The sequence below is a fragment of the Carassius auratus genome, chromosome 11 (assembly GCF_003368295.1).
Source record: "Carassius auratus strain Wakin chromosome 11, ASM336829v1, whole genome shotgun sequence".
Classification (NCBI taxonomy): Eukaryota; Metazoa; Chordata; class Actinopteri; order Cypriniformes; family Cyprinidae; genus Carassius; species Carassius auratus.
Genome location: NC_039253.1, coordinates 14569421 through 14591813, shown reverse-complemented (window position 1 = coordinate 14591813; position 22393 = coordinate 14569421). Strand labels below are relative to the sequence as shown.

General features: G+C 36.3%; 1 protein-coding gene across 3 annotated transcripts in view; it reads right to left on the bottom strand.

Annotated features, from left to right (window-relative positions):
* The window catches only part of iqsec1b (IQ motif and Sec7 domain ArfGEF 1b), a 166537-nt gene extending 153429 nt beyond the window's left edge, over nucleotides 1–13108 (bottom strand). The window contains exon 1 of one of the 3 annotated variants that reach the window (XM_026275587.1): nucleotides 12608–13108. In XM_026275587.1, coding sequence (XP_026131372.1) covers nucleotides 12608–12891 — 284 coding nt within the window. In that variant the 5' untranslated portion in view covers nucleotides 12892–13108. The remainder of the gene's footprint in view (nucleotides 1–12607) is intronic. The other 2 variants (XM_026275593.1, XM_026275586.1) reach the window with 2 other exon arrangements.
* Nucleotides 13109–22393: the final 9285 nt, after the last annotated feature.

Sequence of the window (22393 nt, the reverse complement as noted above, 5' to 3'; positions counted from 1 at the left end):
AAAGATTGTATTCCTTTAATCTTAATATACTTGCTAAAAAAGAACAGAGTTAACTTTCATATAGGCTGCTGGACATTTGTATTGACAAACAGAGCAATGGTTGAAAATGTCCATCTAGGGAGGAATGGACAGAAAATGGTCAAACAGTGAATGAAACAATGTCAAACAGTGTACAAACAACATATGGACAGTGAACAAACAGTGTATAGATGAAGAGTCAATGAACAGCAAATGGATGATGTATGGATGACCTACAGTCAACATACAAATGACTAAAAGATCATAAACAGTGTCAGACTAACAGACAGATATCAACAAACTTAAACATACCTACAGAGAACAAATTACATGGAAAGTTAATGACTACATATAATGATAATTGATATGCAGCACACATATCTTGGTGGATGGAGGGAATATATTGTTGGATCCATCTACAGAGTGACAGACATGTCTATTCAACAGACTGTGAACAAAGGAAGTACACATGAAGAACAAATTCTATACAAACAACATACAGGGAAGAAGTTGCTAGACAGATGGAAGGTGAACATAAAGGAATTTACATCGACAAGTCCTATTGAAATAATTGGGGAAAAAAGATTGCGAACAATGGACTGATTGTTTAAGGGTCACGTTAGGGGTGGGCCATATTACCAAACGATAGGAGTAATTTTATTTCAAGGTCACAATATATATCATGATATAGTTGTTTCTTATTTAAATAAGGTCTTCATGACATCAACATTTATGTTACAATAGAAATGTCATAATTCTTGTCACCAGTGTCAATCTACAGAAATCTAATGCAAGTGTACTTACATGAATGGGGTCTTTTATCACAGGGACGTCTCCATGTTTTAATAGCAAATGATGTGCAAATCAAGTGTCGACTTGAGCCTTGTTTATAAAACATTTGTCACTCAAATGACCAGAACACACAAATGCACTTGATACACAACTGCATCCACTGTTCATGTAATACAGGGTTCTTGGGGATTCAATTCAAGATTCAAGATTTTTATTCGTCACATACAAAATTATATATAGCATATATAACCAGCAGTGAAATGTTGAAATGTTTGAAATGTTTCAAATGGAACCTGAACATAGTAAACTTTCCCCCACATCCAAAAACGCACTTATTTGGAGGCATTCTCGAACAAATCCTATGCAGCGCTGGCAACGATTTTGAAGCACGTTGATGTGCGCGGTCACGCTCTCCTCTGGACAACGTGTGTAGGCATGCTTTTATTGGAGAAATGCTCATATAAGGACTTCCGTTCTCGTCATTAGATTCACGATCGGAAAAAAAAAACAGCCGAAACTTGTAGCAACCCGGAAGTAAGATTTTCAGCACAGAAATTCTCAGTCATTCTTCTAAATTATTTTTTTAAACTTTGGCCATATTTAGAACGAGAATCCATCTCTTTAACACTGTGAACAACTCTGAATACACGAAACACCATTGTACCCCCCCCTTTAAGAGCTTGGATCCAATATACTCTTACATCTTTCTTTCTCGGCTTTTTGCTTTCACTTAAGACCTAAATGACTGTTTACGAGGATACTTGCAAAGACAGGAATTTTGATACATACAGGCGTGTGTATTTAACCATTCAAACCTCTAGTGCCAAAAATATCAAAAAAAAAATAACTGTTCAATACTCCTGTGCTCTATGACCACTGTCATCCGCAAACCTCTTTGACAAACTATATGCTTTCGTGACCATGTAGAAGAGCAATGTCATGCATGCATGTAACCACAATAGAGATGACAATCCAAAATCTCTACCAGTTGACAAATTTCTACCGGGTAATTGTGTCTAAGTATATCCTCCACCCTTATGTCACGTACAGTGAACAACGTAGATACCGAATGCATGACAGACAGAGAACAACTTAAAGACAGCAAACAAGCAGACAACAGACAGCAAATGGATGTAATATTCATCTAAGACAGACAGACAAATCTATTAACAAACGGAACAACTGCTTTCCCTTTGATGTTGATGAATAACCAACCACATCTATCTCAAGAAATGAAGTATAATAGCCCTTGTTTCTTCACACAATGAAATTTTGCTTTGGTATTTACTAATGTCTCGCCCATCATCAATGATGGATTGCTTGCTGTTGCTTCACAAACCTCACAGATGAGGGAGAGACAGATCATTCATGAGTTAGATGAAGACAGTCCATTTCCAGCACAGTGGGTGTTTCAACAAACCCTACAACCCCCAAGTGAAAGGCTATTAAAAGCAGAAGGCTGTTGGTTATCTCTGTGATGTGCCATGACTATCAGTGACTTCACATAAAATGAGGTTGGACTAAACTGTACTAGGGGCCAGAGGAGAACAAATTTAAGCCCCAGTAGAGGGGGTTGAGGTTTTCTGTTTCCCTAGCTGCATAATAATTGGTTATGCATCTTTATAATACCATATCTCTATCCTTTATCCAGTGTTCACTTTGCAACAGTAAGTGACAAATACACAAGAGTGCTGCCAAGAGGAACACTGTAATTTAAGTCAAAAGTTGCAGTCTTCTGTAATTGTTTCAAAACACCAACGTTATGGAGCCAAAGTTGCCTCCTCGTGGAATTTAGTTATAGATAACCACTTGACTGATTGCATTGAGAAATATAATAATACTTTTGAATGAGCAGAATGTTGTTTACGCCTCATGACATCAGGAAGTGAAGCTAGGAAGATTTTAAAATTGAAGAGGACGTCTACAGTTGAGAGCACAGAAATGGCTTAAATTCACAAGGCCTATGAATTTCAATACATTTTAATTCTATTTCCTTACATTTGAATATCACAATTGCGTTCTGAATGATGTGCAACCCTGCAGTGATGCAATACATTTTAGACTGGAGCTGAGAGGTTGCTTCCCTCTTATTTATGTCACTGTCAACTTTTTTTCTGATTACTGAAAATTTAAAACCAACTGTCATCAGAGTCTTGGCCAGCTCACTGCAAAAGATGCCACAGGGCTCCTGCAGGGATGTAGGTTAGAATATGGAATAACATTTTAATCTATGTATGATCAGTGTAAACAAAATCAGATAATTAAGACTAAACTCAATGCATTAAGGTTTAAAGAGGTGGAGGTGGACTGCAGATCTGCATTGCCCGTAACTGTTTCAGGGACCTGCACAGTTAGTTTTCCATTCCCTTTTCCATAAAACCTGTGACACTGCATCGGTTCAGTTTAAATCGTTACAACTGATCAGAAACTTACAGTGTGTAAATCCAGTTTAATATATCTGGTAAGAGGCTGAAACCGATCTTTTTATTAATGAAAAGGTTATGCAACACTTTGCATGAAAATTAGACCAGTGTGTGAACTGCTTTTTTAAGCTAAAAAAAAAATTATCTGGGACTTCAGTTGTAGTGTGCCTGTGGCATGTGCAATGTAGCAAATTGAATTTGCAGGTAATATAACATTTACAATTTAAATAATTATAACTATAACGTAATGAATGGTTCACCCAAAAACGAAAAACTGGTGAAAATTTACTCGGCCACAAGCCATCCAAGATGCAAATGAGTTTGTTTCATCATTGGAACAGATCCAGGGATCTTGATCATTTGCAGTGAATGTACATGCTGCCAGGATGAGAATTCGTAAAGCTGATAAAAACCATCACAATAATTCATGAGTAATCAACACAACTCCAATCTGTCAATTAACAACTTGTGAAGTGAAAAGCTCAGTGTTTTAATAATCAACTTAATGATTAAGATGTTTTTAACTTAAACCATTACTTCTAGCTAAAATACGAGTCTACTATCCATAATATTGCTTTCTGTAAAAAAAGCCATCTGAGTAAGGATAGAAATATGCACAAATCAAACACTGTTTACAAGCTAAAACAGTCCAAATAAGTTGTAAACAAATAAATGTCGGCCGGATTTTGATGTGAAAGGACAACAAGCAATGGACTTTTTTTTTCCAGTGAAGGGTGCATTAATATGGATTCTGGCTTATGATTTCACTTTACAGGAGGTTAACTTAAAAACACACAAGATGTGTGGATTACTTGTAGATTATTGTGATGTCTTTATCAGCTGTTTGGACTCTCATTCTGATGGCACACATTCACTCCAGGGGATCCATTGGTGAGCAAGTGATGTAAAGACACAATTCTTCAAATATGTTCATTCTCAAACTCATTTACATCTTGGATGGACTTATTACTAAAGTAATGATAATATAGGGAGAATATTTTGATCATAAAAATAATGCCACAACAGAACTTTATGTAAAAAAATAAAACCCATAAATAATAGAATATTTTGTTCTTCTAATTCAGAGATGACATATGAACCAGACACATTCTTGAATAATTTATGAGATCCACCTGTCTACAACGCCTATATATTATGTAACATTCTCCTGGTACAGATGAACTGTGAAATATTACCTCTCATTCCCATTTTGTCCTGAAAGATCCACAGATTTCTACTTAGTGTCCCTCATACTCGGTGTTCCCAATCCCAAATCACCATCAATCAGTGTGGCATGTACAGAACCATGTTTCCTCAGTGGGCTCCCTCAGACACAATCCAATAAAAGCTTCTCTTTGTCAGGTCCGGCTCATGCTGTAGGCCTTCGGTGACTAATAGCTTAGAGGCCCTGGTTATCAACAGCAGGATCAATCGTCAATTAGTGTTGGTCACTGGTGTAAGGCACGGCTCACTGACAGTTGTCGGTCGTTGTATGACACTTCCAAATCAAAGCAGGATACTATCTGTATGAATATTCCAGGTGCATCCCAATCAAGAACATAAATAAAGACATGGTGGCAAATAAAGTAGCAAATCTTATCAACAAATGCCGCCTCAGGAGGTAACAAATCTTTTTAAAGAGATGATTCACCAACTACCTCACCCTATGGTTTTAAAAACTGCTATTTTCCTCATTTTAACAATATTTCCCATCATGCTCTGGTAATTATGTTTAAATACAGCGCAAAGTCTTATAATCTGAAGCACCAGCAAGCTAAAACACATAAAACTCAAACAATGGAGCAATTAAATGGAACAAAACAGAATGATTTTTCCTTTTCTTTGCTCAATGTGGTAAAATGCTGCTGGCAGCCTCAGACAAAGATCATCTCGACCATTATGGGATATCTCTTGCATTGGCTACATGATAGATGGTCTCCATTTAACCAGCTGATAATATCCCTTGAGAATCCCTATCACAACGTTACAAATGGAAGGCAATGGTCACCATATGATCCATAATCTAAACCCAAGACCATCATCTCGCTTCATCAAAGAATATGAATGAACTGCAGAGTAAAAGGCGATTTTTTTTGGTTGGGAGTGAAGATAGTTAAGGCCATTTAGAATTCACATTGAATACATTGCAGGTCTCTGCTGTTGTTGCCTTCAGCTTTCCTCTAACACCATAAACAAAACAAGGGGAAATCATTGCATAAAAAACAAATAATAGTTATAATAATAAATTATGGTACTGTTAAACTGTATTTTGCATAAGGAACATTTTAAGACTATTACTTTTTAATTTTGTAATGCATCAAGAGATTATATTTTATGCCAGTTAACCACATTAAATATATTATTTATTTATTTTTTCTTCCATAATTTAATTTATTACAACTATAATTCTAATTTTAGTAATTAGTTTCATTTTGACAATATTTATTACGGTTAATCACAATATATAATTGTAATATTTATATTGACATTTTTTGTAATATTTACTGCATAAAATCTGCATTAAAATGAAACCACAGAACCAGTTTAAGAGAGAAAATGTAGCTCTTTGATGGGCCTGAATTTACAGAATTCATAAGCAGGAAAAATATGCCACATATTGTCAGCCCTTTCATATGCACAGCGCTCATTGAGACATATAAAAAGACTTCTAAAACCAAATAAATAAATAGAGAGACACTCTCATACTGTGAATTAACAATCATTATATAACTCTAAGCCTTGTCATCTCATTAAATCGTATGCCATCTGCAGCACACTTTTCAAAGTTCCTCACTTTTCCAGATCCAGTGAGGTTTCTTCATTCTGGGACGAAATATTAGAACGCTAAGCCCAAGCAACACACATTTTATGACAGGAGTTCCAATTTGCAACTAGTTCTGCACCAGTAAACAATATCGCATGCCTCTGCACTGCAACTAATAGATCAATGCCATGAGCTATAATAGCACAAAAAAAGCAATATTACTCAAATATCCAGAGATCAGCAGATCAGTGGATGGTTGCATGTTCATATTTCCTTTCAATGCATATTTCATGCATTGATTTTATTCTTTATATCACGTCCACCATAACCTCTTCTTTTGCTTTTTTGTGGTAACCAACATTATGCCGCCAATGCATTATCGAGTGAGTTTAACTTGTACTCAACCCAGAATACTCCCTTAAGCCTCAGCTACCTTTGATTTAAAGTCTTATAGCTCAAGCTATATATAACATATTCAACATATACAATCACATACAGTATTTTCAAGGGAGCAATTTGACCAGTCACACACGCCTTCAATGTTTAATTCCCTCACAGCTCCCCACGTCTGTTTACTCCTCTCATCTTAGTATTCAAAAGGCAGTGTTAAACGGCCACCCAAGGGTTTCATATAGGCCTAGTCCGGTCTCCACTATCCGAGATGGATGCCACTCCCTCATGGAAAAACACATCATAGCCTGCACATGTTCTGCTTCTGCCCTAGGCTACTCCGAATCCCATTCACACACTTAATTATCCATCATGCTGGAGATTTCAATATTCCATTTGCAGCCATACAACCTGCAGGTTGCTGAACCTGAACAAACATTGTAAGCATGCTACCACTTGCTATGCCTCTCACAAAAGACACTATATAATGTTTTCTATGGAATTATTAGACAAAAAGTAAATCTTTTGTCTAATATTTCCATAGAAAGTGTTATATAGTTTAGTTATATAATTTTTAAGAAAACAAAGGTGACGTTAAATTGACTTTTATATTCTAACAAACTAAAAATTTTACTTTTGCTATCAAAGAGAATGGAAGAGTATATTTGCAGCCAAGGATATGCACCACCTCTGGCAACAGTATACTGTACATCTGCCAGCCATTGATTTTGAGTTAGAGATGTTAGTACACTGCATAGTGAAGGGTATGAGATTCCATGCAGTTCCCTTGAGCAACATCTCCTCATCTAATATAAACCTGGCAACAGAGATATTTCCCTTTAGGAAAGTACCGTACCAAAAATTGGCTTAGAAACTAGTATAATTTTTTTGAACAGTCATAAAGAAGACAACAAACAAAATGTAAGCCTTTGTTGAGACGAAATGGGAAAAAATATCTTCAAGCAGATAGCTGTTCATAAAATGTAAATTATGAAAAATGTAAAAAAAAAAAAAAAAAAAAAACTGGTTCACCATATGAAGCATTCGAGTCGCTTCAGAAAACCAGGATGTTCAATTCATATGGATTACATGTTTTATAAACATATTGATGCATGAAAGTTTTAGTTTGCGTGGACTTGCAGTGGATAGGCAGAATATAAAAAAAGTATCCTATTTGTGTCCAAAGATAAACTGAAATCTAGAATGAGTATTTTATGGATTATGAAACGGAATCAGCAGTTTATAAAGTTAAAACTTAATGATAGATTTATTATTTACAAAGTAACAAGGTTTTCACTTCACAAAAAGTGAATTAATTGAATGGAGTCGTGTGGATGCACTCTTATTCTGACAGCACCCATTCACTGCAGAGGATCTATTGGTGGGCAAGTGATGTGATGCTAAATATCTCTACATCCGCTCTAATGAAGCAGCAAACTCATCTACATCTAGGATGACCTGAGGTTGAGAAATATTTCAGCAGATTTTCACTATTCCTTTCAAATCCAACCAGCTAAATTTGAACATTCTGGCTACTACTACTTCCTAGACAAATATCTACTGAAGAAGATCCCACTTAGCGAATATAAGATAATTCCACACAAGCAATGCATCCACTAACATTTGTATACAAAAATCACCAAGAGATTCTTCACAAGCCATTTCAGTCTGTGCTATTGCCAGTTTGTTGCGGTCAGCACAAAGCTGTAGGCTGACGTGGCAAAGTGCTTCGTGACATGAGGGCCAGCAGTTGGCTGCAGCAAAAAATGCCGGTCTTTTAACTCTCCACAACATTGTGCAGAAACAATGCATAGCAAATACAGTCCCCTTCTATGGTGAAACGCAGCACACAAATCATTGGTTGAAGTTTCATTGCCTACTACACTATCATACTCTAAATCACGGTGTGTGTGCTTGCAAGCAGTCACAAGCAATAATGGCACCAGCCTATGAAAAAAAAATACAGAGCAGCTAGAAAACAGATTGTCAGTGCAGAGCTGCAAGTGTAGAAATGCTCTGTTATGACTTGGCGATCTCCCTGTCAGAGCCACTGACTGGTGCAAGAAAGACTAGCCAAGCTAAACACATGCTGCTTCCAGCTTTGATTTCACTATTCAGCCTTCAAACCCCCTTCAGAAGTCGACAAACTCATGTATGCTTAAAACACAAAGTGCCAGCAGAATAAAATGAAAAGACTTGTCTTTTTTGACATGAATAGCACAAGAGACTTGAATTGTTTTAGGCAGCTAGCGAACCAAAAAGGCATGTTCTGCTGCAAGAAAAATTCGCCTTTGTGCAAATGTACTATAGCTACCAGTCAGAGTTGTTAATGGACCGCAGTGCCAAGTTGCAAGATCCACCCCTTAAGAAAACATTTTCTTGTCTTATATATCCAGATGAACACCTAAATGATGTTATTTTGACAATCTGTGAGGAGATGCAGAATAACAGTGGTCCTTTTTTCTGATTCTCCTTTGGTGTTAAACCCACCGTCCATGAAATTATAAGGATGTGAGAAGATTTGAGCAGATGATCTTTTCAAATCCTCACAATTTGAATGCCTCTGGGTTTAACGCTACAGGAGCATGAGGAAAAAGGCAACTATAGTGACTGCCATCTACATTACATGTGCTTGCTTCATTGTGACTGCACTGTTGAAACCCACAGTTCTTCAAATCATGACCAGGTAAAAAGATCTAACACGGGATCTTCACAAATCCTTGTTTTTGAAGCAACTTACAAAAAGTAGACCTTATCTTACATGAAGAGTCACAAGTCAAGTTGTGTCTGTGCTATCACTTTATCACAAATCCATGCTTCACTGTGTTTTCCTGGGATGTCATCTTTCCTCTTTTTCTTTTGGTAATAAAAAACCCAGAGTCTTCAGATAGTGTGTACTGCTGTATCACATAACACACCCAGCTTTGTGACTACACATGTTCCTCTCAAGCTAATGACAGTTCCTCACACCACCAGTTATTCTGCTGAATAAGTTAAGCTGCAGAATAACTGGAGTGGTCTTTTTTCTCATTCTCCAGTGGTGTTAAACCCAGAGTCTTTCAAATCATGAGGATCTGAGAAGATCCGAGTGGATGATCTTCTCAAATCCTTGTGAACTGAAGGACTGTGGGTTCAACACCAAGGAGAATGAGGAAAAAGGACGAGTACCTCACATCACATGCAATCTAAATGAAGCATGCATTCAAGACACAGGCCTATTGCCATGAACATCATAGATTCAGCTTTGTCACCATGCAAGTTCCTCTCAAGTTATGCCAATTCCTCACTCCCCCGGTTATTCTTTAGAATATGTTTAGCTGCAGAAAAACTGGAGTGCTCTTTTTCCAGAGTCCTTGAGAATGTGATAAGACTGGAGCAGCTGATCTTCTCTAATCCTCAAAATTTGAAGGACTTTCAGTTCAAAACTGAGACGCTAAATAAAGGAGATGAATTCACATCAAAAGCCATCACAATGATGCATCCATTTAAGAGACACTGTTGAGAATACCTTATTCTGTCACTTCAAAATGCACTTTTCCACCTTCAGTGGTTCCATTTGCGTTTCTGGTTTAGCATGGTAAAATTTCAAACCATTCTCAGATTTCTCACCATGTTATCTAACCATCCACCATTATTTAACACCTATAGTCATGCGTTTTGCTAGAATAATTTAGCATTTTATATGTATTTTTATGTATTTAGGTATATAATATCAGCTATCTCATTGAAAAGTATTACTACAATATACAGTTAATGATTTTAATGTTTTTGTTAGTTAATCTGGGAACTTTGTTCATCTCAAAAAAAAAAAAAAAAAAAAAGAAAAAGGAAAGGAGAAAAAAAGCAGACCTAAAAACTGGAACGTCATCATCCTTGGCACCACACTCACTGTACGGTTTATCAACAGTACCATGCCATCTACAACTCTTGCATCACTGTGGTAAAAACAGACATATGTTGAATATTTTGTAATACTGATTTCATAACAAAACAGTGAAAAATAAAACTGTAACTGTACCAGCGAAAACCATTCATCCCAAAGGTGGAAAAGAGACTAAAGTCAAGGGTGCGCATATTATGAACAGAATTGTTTTGACATTCAAGCAGGCACAGATAAGTCAGGCGTATGCAAAAAGCAAATAGCAAGCGGGAAATTAAAATGAATTGCTAATGTTACACCACAGAGCTCAGTCATTGTAGAGCCAGGAATAAAATTAAATTATATCTTGCCTGATCTCAAGAACAGATACAGTATTTCACTCTTACAGAATCTGTACTGCATAGAAGAAAGGTGAAGGTGAAAGCCAAACTTTCTGCCTCTCTGCACGGAATTACAACACAAGCTATTGACAAAATATTGTGCAGAAAGTGCTTCTTAAAAGGTTACCGCTTTGATTGCTATAGTGCTATAAAACGATTTGCTAAATAAACTCTAAAACAAAATAGAAGATGATGAGTGATCAGCCAGTGCAGTTGCATTACAAGGGCTAATGTGATACAGCTAAAATCCAAATCCACATGACGCTTAAAAATGCCACATGTCTGGGGGAGAAATTTATGTTCCTGACTCATCCAAACACTCATGTAAATTTCCATGAATATGCCAGATAAACACTTATCTCTTGCAATGAATCCTCTTGGAAATCCTAACACACTGCAGCAAGCCAGCAAACACATCGTGCAGTGTGGCACCAGAAGCTATGTGAGTTCCTGATTGTCAAAATAATCAAATAATAGCAGATTAGAATACTTAGGGTTTCTTCAATAAAAGCATTGTGGAGTAACACTGTATTGTGAATGAAATTGAGAAGGAACTCCTAACAGACTGTTCATCTCAAACATTCAAAACAAAGATATGAATTTTTCCATTTTAAATAATGCAAATAAATACATTTGGAACCAACAAGAATACTGAGTGAAACAAGCAATGTTTGCCATTTCAGTACACATATTACTCTCGTACAAAGACTAAATCTGACATCCATTAAAACCACTGCAGCTGCAAAACAGATGTTTTGCGAGCAATTCTCTTAAGTCCCGTGTTTGTCATTAAAAAACATGATTTGAAAAATACAGGCTGCTAAAAAGAGAGTATATTTTACATTTTTTAAATCGCATGTCTTTCTTACTGTTGAACCATACCAATCAGACACTTGCTCAAGGATGCTTTCATCTGTTTAGAGACGAGGAAAACGGAATAATTTCATAATTTTTCCTCACCCACACTACACTTAACCCTGAGTTATTGCATTTTCGACCCAGTGTTAGCGCTGCTTTCCACCCTGGGGTCATAAAAACCCTTGTTCTTGAGAGGATGTTGCGTTGTTTAGCAACTGGCAACCTAATCAAGATTTGCTCCATTACATATTCACGAGCTTTCTACAGTTCTCCGAACTTTTACACGCTTAGTCTCCATAACTGAGGGAAATGTTAAACATGTCAAGCTGCGAAGGCAAACATCTTAACTGAAAATAATGAAGACACCGTGTTTTTGCTGTATATTATACAAGGATAAATCCAACCCGCGCGGATATACTTGGCAACATTTCCACAGATGGACACGCCGTTGTTAAAATGAGCGCCGTATTGACCAATCAACGTTAGCTTAGATACCTCATGAATATGCAAATAAAAACATTAACCTGTACTACTTGTGAAATCCCAAAAGCTGACAACCCAGGATTAATAACCCCGGATAAAGTATATACAACAGTGTAAAACATGGAACGAGACAACCTAGGATTAAGTGCACAGAATGACGTAAATATTATGGGTAAATAATTTCAAGTGTCAAAAGCTCGTTTTAGTCTTGTCAAAATTGAACGCCGTCGACATGGGGTGTGTGCGTGCACGCGAGCTGCCTACCTAGACAGCGTTTTGAGCATCGTAACCGTACTCTGTAATCAAATATGCTTTTAATGTATCTTTTCTAACTGACTGCAGTGCTACCCAAGTGTTATCTAATACATTCACTTTAAAACAAACAGGCTGAACCATTTGTATATAAATAACACGCCCGGTGACATTTGAGTGCTGGTATTTACTCACACCCAAAGCCGTCCCGAGTCTGTTTTCGTTGAGACCTACACATAAACACTACTGATCATAACTACACATTTAAATAACACCAAATACATCTGACATGCCTGCTTAGATATACCATTCATGCGTGGTTTAAACAAAACAAGCAGAGACGGCTTTGCAAAAGTGGGACTCTTACTTTTCTTGGATCACATTCTCCTTGATGGCACCCAGCGTGGGGTGACTGTTGCCCTGTTGCAGTCTGCAGGTGGCCAGGTGCCTCTGGTGCTGATCCTTCAAGCACACGTTCTCTTGACAAAGATCACACACTTGCTGTTCGAGCTCTTCAATCCGATTCTTCTGCTTCTCCAACAACTCCTGTTGGGTTTCGATGATTTTATTGAGCTCTTTGAGGTACTCCGCCGCCTTGCTGGGGTTTTCGGTCGGGTTTTCCATGTCGATGTAAGCGAAATGCCCGTCCATGGGGCAAATTCGATCCGCTGAGCAGGGTTTACAGCCGCTCCGCCATTGTTTATGTTTGCTGGTAGTGCTGGCTGCTGTCGGCGCTCAGTACTGAGTACAGAAGTTGCGCTCGAGCGCCTGTCCGCTGCAGCGCGCCGTCCAGAGGCTCTGCGCTGCGCCACAATAACTAACCCGCTCCGTGGATGCTAAATCCGTTTAACCCTTCACTGGGAGGACTGTTAAGGTAAGCAGTGCATACTTGCGCTGGTAGGATCTCTATTTACCGTGGTATTTTATTACATAAAAACCAATTTATGTTATTATCAAACATAAAAAAAAGAAAAAAAGCATAGCCTAAACAAAGTATTAAATGGTTTTAGGAGGTTAAATGGTTCTCCTAACTAAAAAAAAAAAAAAAATTGTTGAAAAAAGACTGGTCTTACTTGCAGACCAACAAGATCAGATTGGCCAGGCTTGAGACTGAATGAACTGAAGACCTGGGGCCTGTTTCATAACACAAGTTTACCAAATAAGCCAGGTTTATTATAAGTATTGGCTTGTCAGTTGATTTGGTTAAAAATAAGTCAGAATAACTTAAATAAGCCTGGCTTGCTCGGTAAACTTATTTTATGAAGCCCCCAGCTAACAAGTTATTTTTTTTTTAAGCAGGGATATTATACTGTAAACCCATAATAAATAAACATGAGATCAGAGGGCCAAACTGGCAGATGTCATGCGTACCCTTTAAACAAGTGCACTACTCAACCCAGCCAAACCACTCCTGCTACAGAACAGAGAATCCTAAAGAGGAGTTATATTTTCATGCAATAACTCCTTTTCAATGGCACACTGACAGTTAAATAATGTTCAGGGCTCATTAAATCTGTTTAAAACTCCTAATCTTTGGATTATAAAACATGTATAACTTTTAGATTAATGTACTGGATATTCTGTGTAATATTTATTTTGATTCTTATAATTGAATGTTATTATGTAATTTTTTAAAAAGCATACACTCACACAGAGAGACACACGTGTGTGTGTTTATTATATTCCTATTTCAGTACATGAAAAATAGGTGGGTTAAAATACACTTCCTGTCAGCAGCTCCCTGTGTTTCAGTCCCACTAAGTGCCCTCTGGTGGTTGTCTTTGGAAATAACAGAATATGACTGCCAATTTACGATTGATCTTTATGCCAGTTGGTGCAATGGTATAATGAAACCCAAACTTGATTTACTTGATTTATTTTTCAATTTGTCTGTATGGCGATTGTCTTGTATAATTCATTATAGTTACAGTATTGCTTGGTTGAGATTAATAAATAGTTACATGCCACAATCTGAGTGTTTCAAATGACAATGAAAGATTAAAATTGTTACATAAAAGAGAGAAATGACTGAGCCTGGGGATCTAATTATAGCACGTGTCCAATAGAATGCATAGCATATGCAAGCTGCCAAAAAAAGAGAGAGAAATAAAACTGATTAGGTGAACTGTTTATCTTCCCAATTGTCATGACAGACAGTGCCGAGGCATATGCTGTGTGTTCTCTGGTACCTGTGCATTGTGCTACTAATGAGGGAGAGACACCAGATAATGTGCATAATTCACACTTTATCCTTTCTGATAACAAAGACGCTGTCTCCATCAAAGCTTTTGGAAAGATGACAAGGATGGGCTGAGTTTTACCATAAGGCAGTCTGCCTTCCTCAAAAAGGAGCGTATTTTTAGAAGCCTTTGTCATCTCTCGATTCATTTTTCAAACTTTTTGATTGTTTCTCATCTTTTTATAGCAGATTACTTTGTGGTTTGGAAAATTAAAGCTAAGACAGGAAAGGTTGTGTTGTAAACACAAAATAAAATTATTCTTCTTTATTATGACGAGTCACCTTTGATAAAGTACCTTTTCCAGTAATAATAATAAAAAAAAAGATTGTTTTAGACTGTCCATCTGGATTCCTCTGCATACATTGATAACATTATGTAAGGTCATAAAGTGCCACCACCCATAAACATAAGCTTAGTCTGCATTGATCCAGACACGGCTAAACCAATGCAGACTTAAGGAAGTATAATTTGTACTGTACTTTACTGTATGTTTAAAAATGCAAGACACAAGCAAAAAAAAAAACACTCGGATTTAAATGTTAAACTTCTAGGGTTCTCTCAAAGTTCTGAACACGTTTTTCTGGTATTAATTAATGCTCATTCAAAGTTATCTGGTATTTAATAATATTCTCAAAACATTAGCACAAAAACATTATCTGTACGTCATGCATGGAATTTTTTTAAAACATTTTAAATAAAATTTGTTTAACATTTTTAAATGTTGCTACTTTGGAATGTTTAGAGGAAATTCAAAAATAATGGTCCCACTGCATTTGTAAATGATCAAAAAACAATGACCAAACTGGGAAAATATTTTGAACGTTAAGAGGACATTCAAAAATAATGCTTTCATAACTTAAATTGCACACTTATTTTTGCATGTTCTTTACATATAAAAAGAACAACAACAACAAAACATTTACAACCATAATTATTAGGACTGGATATTAAAATTCTAATTCAATGACTGTTCTAAGGAAAAGCTAATTATTCTATAGCTTCTTAAATTGAAGCTATCTTCTGTAGCTTCTTAAAATGTGCAAATACTACAATTAAAATTGTGTCTTAGACTCTTTCAAGGCCTTTTTTTATTTTCAGCATCATGATGGTAAGCAACAGCTATAATGGCATGCAATTCGATTTCAAAACATGAATGATTTTTTCAACCTTGTTGTTGTGCTGTCTCAATCATTGAGAGGCAACACCAACTACTGCATCTCAATGTACGATGTTTTGAGTGAATTTCCTCTGTCTGATTCCAAACAGACTGTAGCCTGAAGGTAAGCTGTCGTACCTCCCTGTCTATACCCTCATCTTCTCCGCCTGAGCATCTTATGCCATCATCTTCTTCAGTTCTTTGAGTAATTTCGACTCAGCTAGAGCTCTCATTCTTAAACATTTCATTAGCCTGACATTCAGATGGATGAGCATTTACGACACAATCATGTGAGTGAAGTTGTTTTGAGTACAAAAAACTTGCATAATTGCATTTGATAACAAAAGTAAAAAAACTATAGCAGCCATATTTTCCACAGTATTATTCTTGTGAATATCATTAAAGTTGAGTATATTCAAAAAGCTTATATGGATCTGTTGCTCATCAAGGCTGTGTTTGCATCACAATTTTGTTTTTAAATGAACAAAATCTCAAAAATTTAACCCTAGGTTTATATAAGTGGTGCTCAAGGGCACTGAAATAATCACCTTAATGGTACACCGTTTTTACATGTGCCTCTTATTGAAACCGCATTGATTTTGCCACTACATACACAATGGCATTTCCAAAGTGGTGCATCTATAGGGCATACTGATACAGGGCAACAGAAACTAAATGTGGCCCTTCAAAATCACTTGAAAAAAAGCTTCAAAAGCACTTCAAAATATCCTCATGACACTGCCAAAGAAAACTGCTTTTCTTGCAGTCATGTTTGACTCTTTTTGCATGACACATTAAAATATTTACAGCCATTTATTGTCTGTGGAGTGAAAGAGGAAAGCGTTTTTAACTTTCAATTTTCGTCTGATAAGCCAGTGCTGTCTGGCAGATGGGCCTGCAGTGAATGCATTCCAATAGCATTAGTCCAGCAATCCCTGAACCAGATAGATAATGTCATGCATTTTATGGTTGATGTGAGAAGCAAACACAAAAATTCAATATCAAATTCAAGATGTGTTCTTTTTAAACTGGTTTATATATATATATAATTTTTAAAAACTGAAAAATAAATATTGTAGAAACAATTGCTAGATACAGCAATTTATGGTTAAATATTGAATTGCACAAAAACAGCAAATAACATCTTTAATTAAATATGAAATTTTGAAGTTAAAGGAGAAAGAATAAAATAGTATTTTCCTTTAAAATGGACTCCAGTAATCCTTGTTTATTTACAACTTCAGTGTTTTAAACATTGCATTTTAAATTACTTCAGATAACCACATATAGTGACCAACTGGCTAGTTTAAGCCTTTATGGTAAAATATACCATTATTTGAACAAAAAGCATTTTGCCATTGATTTCCTGTGTGATTTCAGCTGCACTTACTGTACGTTACCCTTCAAATTGCACAAACTAAAATTATGAATTGAAAATGCGCAAACATTTTTATGCTCATCATGAGGTGTTTTTATTAGGCAATTTGCGATGGAAACAGTTTTTCGCATTTACAGGTCACCTGGCATATGAAAAAAATCACATGATCACTCTTTAATGTACTATAATCTCCAAGAAACACTTCATATGTGGCTGTTCTCATGCTGCTTCGCTAAATATACATCTGTTGGCATGACGTATTCCTAGATGAAAAAATTAAGTTTTAGCCACATTGCATTGGTTAATTGAAATGCCTTCATTTTGCATTTATAAAAATATTGCAAAGGTTTTGTGCAAATCTGAAAATACAGCTACTGTTTCACCAGTGATCTTTTCTCTGCACCAGCCAAGCAACTACCATAGAGAGGAAGTGTTATGTTAACGAATAGATCTCAAGGTAAATTAGACCTCTCTGCCCACCTACATGATCTAATCAATTTCTGATGAATAAAATTAAGCCCAGTCCTACATATTTACCCCATTTCATTTACAAATAAATCAAATTACAGAAGTAAAATGAGATGCAAATGCCGTCAAGTTAACTTTAAGTTTCTCTGTGTTGTTTATGGCCTTATTGAATCCTCACTTAGACTATTACTCTACAGCAACCTGTCTAAACAGCTGTCAGACTCACACAACAGACTCATATCAATCCTGCTGGCACATTAGCATGTTACTGCAGTCTTTTTATGCATGCATTGAATTCTTTAGCAGTGGAAGACTCATCTGATGTGAAATCTAGAGAATTATTGAGAGACTGATGAGATTTGCCTCATTTGAACCAAAATCATTTTAGAGTGTTTATGTTGCTTCTCCTATTCATCTATATGTGTTATCTTGCTGAAACACATATTGCACAAAACAAAATTCACAGCATTCTATGCAACACACGTCTGCATTGCTAATACAAGAGGGCTGTGCAAGACGTACTATATTTTCCTCCTGACCATTCCAGACATTGCCCATCCTTCTTAATCGGATGCAATGCAACCAGTTTCGCACTGCCCATCTGCTATCGTGCACATACGCTCACAGATCAATTACGTCTGAGGACCTGAAGGTATAAATAAAATGAGAAAATTAAAAATGAGGTACAGCTTACTCAGCATATTACTAACAATCATTAAAAGGAACTAAATGGTACAGATTCCATGGAAACTAGCTGTATTTACCCGCAGTGAGGCCTTTTGTGTCTCGGTGGCCCTAGTGACCTCTAAAGTGAACATGAAGACAGATCCTGGTTAGGCATGTTTATTCATGGTTTTTTTTTCAGTCTTTTGTCTGTACGTATCTCTAGGCTTTGCTTTCATCAGCTGCTGTTGCAGAGACAGGATGAATTCAAATCAACTGATTTTGAAAACACAGGGTGGTCATATAAAAACATGATACTGTTGGTTCTGTGTGGTCAGGTCAAAGGCACTATCTAGATTAAACACCTATAAGGAGTGTTAACACATTTTTGTCCTTCTCTGCACTACAATGTAAACCTGATAACAGAACATGTATTTTGAGTGATTGTAACACCTTTAGATAATAGACACAGCTGCTTTATATCTGAAGCAGAGATCCAAAGAAATGTCATATTAGTTTATCAATCGGCCACTGGACTCTGACCAGGAACAGAAGTGCTGTGAGAGTGAGAGACGAGGCATTGCGACCTGTGACATTTTGTCCTTCACTTCACTTCTCAGCTTCCACTCAGCAAAGGCAAAGCCAATTTCTTATCTGTACAAGGTCAGAGAAGAGATGCTGACTGTCGCTCAACTCTTGCACCCTGTTAAAAATGCTTTGAGGGTGTGGAGGATGAGGGGACACTTTTAGGGGCATTAAAGAAACTGTGGTAGAGCTCTATTCGGTTTGTTCATTGTGCTATAAAAACGTTCTGTAAGTTTTTAAGTGCAAAACTTTCCCATTAGTCTAAAAACAGCCTACTGAAGCCAAAACCGTTGTGGAATGTGCCACTGTATGACATAATAGTGTGACTAAACCCCACCTCTGCAGAAGATGATCAACGCCTGCTTCTACATCACTGTCTGTTTAGCCCCGCCCACCGATTGGTGCACATACGCAAATGACAATAGTGCAAACACATGTCTATGCAGAAACCAAACAACAAACTTTGACAAATTTTATTTTGAATAAAATTCAAGACCATGATCCAGATTACTATTGCTTTATTTGTTTTTACAGATAGCATTTATACAGCATTTACTTTGGAGTCTACACTCTGCCATGCCTGAATGGACTGTTCTGATGAGGGAGGTCAAAACAGGACAGAAACTAGGCTATCACTTCTAATTTATGTTTTTTGATGTAAAACTTGGATAGCATTATAAGTGGACTTTATAAAATAAAACAAATTAAAAATAAAAAAATAACTAAACAAAGGCTGTTCATGACCTCTTTATTAAACACAAAATGTTGTCTCTCAAATATATTGCTTCATTGAGTGAACCGTTTTTTTAACATGGTCACATAAATAAATAATTCTCTCATCAAATTAATGGTTTAGTGATTCATTTTAACGCTTGAATTTTAGTCAGCCAAAAACTTGAAAGGGTTAAATGGATAACATGTTAAATATAATGATTAAGATATAATTTCACTACAAATATGATAAAAGGAAATTCTATCATCATTCCTTACCATCACATTCTATTACTTTCTTCTGTAGAACACAAAACATATTTTTAAGAATGTTACAATGAAACATGGTGGACCCCAGAGGCTTTTATTGCATGTTCCAAAAAAAGAAGAGAAAGAAATCTAAGACATGAGGGTGTATTTTAGTTATATTTCTTGTAAAATTAAGTTATATTTAATATTGTTACCATAATAACATTTTTGTGCATGTTAAATCTTATTGCAGAATTACACTGTATCGTTTGAAAGTTTTAGATACTGAAATGACAAATGTTTCAATTATATAGCTTGAATGTAGTTAGCTACATTTTGTTAGTAGCTTGTAGTGTAACTATCTTTTAAAAGGGTTGCTGGCCTACATTATTTCCGACACTGCTCCTATGCCAAGATCAAGCTGCCTGATTAGCTGATGAGTAAATCATTTCTCCAGGCAGGCAGGCAGACATTTTGCTTTGTGTTGTGCTACAATGTAATCACTCAAAACAGGAACGTTTCATGCTGTTATATTCTCTGTTTGAATTGCATTTCAAATGATGTATGCCTCAATTTTAAGCAGTCCTCGTTGTAATTTGCTGACTCAGTTTAAAACTATATTATATCACTATTATCTTCAACTTATATTGCTGTTTCAGCCATGCCTCCACTGTGTTCGAGATGATGCCATTTTTAACATTGTGCTCAATGACACCCTGATGCAATTACAGTAATTACAGTAAATTGCAGCTTTGAATATCCAAATCTTACGTTCACAAAAGAAATAGATTTTATATGCAAACCTTTTGAATAAGACAAGATTTTTAGGCACTTTTTTCTATCGGAATGTTCATTAAAATTGAATGTGTTGTCAGAGTCATGGCAATTTTACTTGACTCTGTCACACTATGAACAAATCAGGAAGTGGCAAAGTAAGGGCGCATGCTTTGTAACCTGATTTTTAGTTGTCAAACTATAAAGTGAATTTTTAAAGGTAATAAATCACCATACTTGCAAAGCTACTTAAAGACTAATATATATAAAGCCCAAAGGACAAGCGGTCTTGTTCTAAACCAGTCACACACTGGATTTAAAGTGTTAGTTTCTACAAATTTGGCTAAAAATGAGTTTTTCAGCCATATAAGCAGACCATTTCAGTCACTAAATCATTATGCATGTGACAGTACCAAGGTACTGTAGGTTGCAAAGAGACATCGAACAACAGCACAAGATTCCCGGTTAATGGCTTCATTATTCTCAGTATGTCTACTAGAAGAGGCATTATAAAATCCCCATGAAGTACCATCCATCAACTTGAACAAAACCAAGAAAGGAAAACTAAAACTGGTAAAAAGCCATAGTAAGTTTTTAAAAGAAACTTTTTAAATGCAACATTACCTCTAACATCAGTACACACAGCAAGCAACACAGTTAAATGAAAGGGGGTGTGACATGCACAGCAATCTACACAAAAAAGTCCCCAAAAGTAACACTGAAGGGGTCTGTCTATGTGAACAGCTGCGAGATCACATGCTGATTCCAATTACATAGATGAGTAGAAGGTACCAGATTAAGACTTGAAACCAGATTGGGGTTAATACAGATGCATTTTAAGAAAACAATTCCAAAAAAGGATAATATCCTGAGAGAAAAAAGAAAAACTACTATTGCTTCATAATTCAAAATATCGATAAAACACCTGCACTCCAAACCATCGCAGGGTAAATATTGGACAGAATGCATGATGGGTTATTTTGACCCAACATCCTCCTGCATGTCTGTGCTGCGATGGTTTCAAATAAAAAGATAATTGTGACCTTGTATCTCACAGGTCTGATTTTCATTCTCATTGCTAACTGTATCTCAACTTTTACAGTTTTTACTCTGAGGTTGAAAAAAAGGCTTCCATCATTTTCTGTAGTAAGAACTGAAAAAAGAAACTACAAAGGAATGCTTTTGTACTATAAATGAGAACATTTACTTCTTTGGCCTTTTTAAGGCTGGAGGAATGAATGTTTAAACGTACTAATGTTACAATGTACAGTGTAACAGGAACAAGATGAGCTGGTGTGTCTTGACCTTTGGAGGTTAAAGTGTTGTTGAAGGTGGGTTCACCAATGTGCCAGTGTACTCAGGAGTGAGGGATGACCGAAGTGCTGGGGACTGTTAGCCTTCCTCAATAATTCCTCAATAATTCAGACCATTTTCTCTGCGAGTCTGGATGTAGGATGTAATAGCTTAATTTTTAACACCCAGACCTCACTGGGTCAGTCAGTATTGATCGAGTGTGGCTTAAAGACAGACAGCAGCAAAACATACCTGTCTGTGGCCTTTTTGAGTCAAGATGGAATTTTTTTAAAACCAGTGTGTGTTCCTCATTTTTTATTTGTACGAAGAGAACAATGTTGGTTTCAGTGCTTACTAATCAACTTAACAGGAGAGTTCTTTCAAAAAAATAAAAAATAATTAAATTCAGTCATTTATTTCACCCACTTATTCACATTTTCTATATATTTTTGAGTAGTATTATTAGAAATATTATTACAATTTACAATAAGTTTTTACTACTTTAAAGGGGGGGTGAAATGCTTGTTTTCACTCAATATCCTGTTAATCGTGAGTACCTATAGAGTAGTACTGCATCCTTCATAACTCCAAAAAGTCTTTAGTTTTATTATATTCATAAGAGAAAGATAGTCTGTA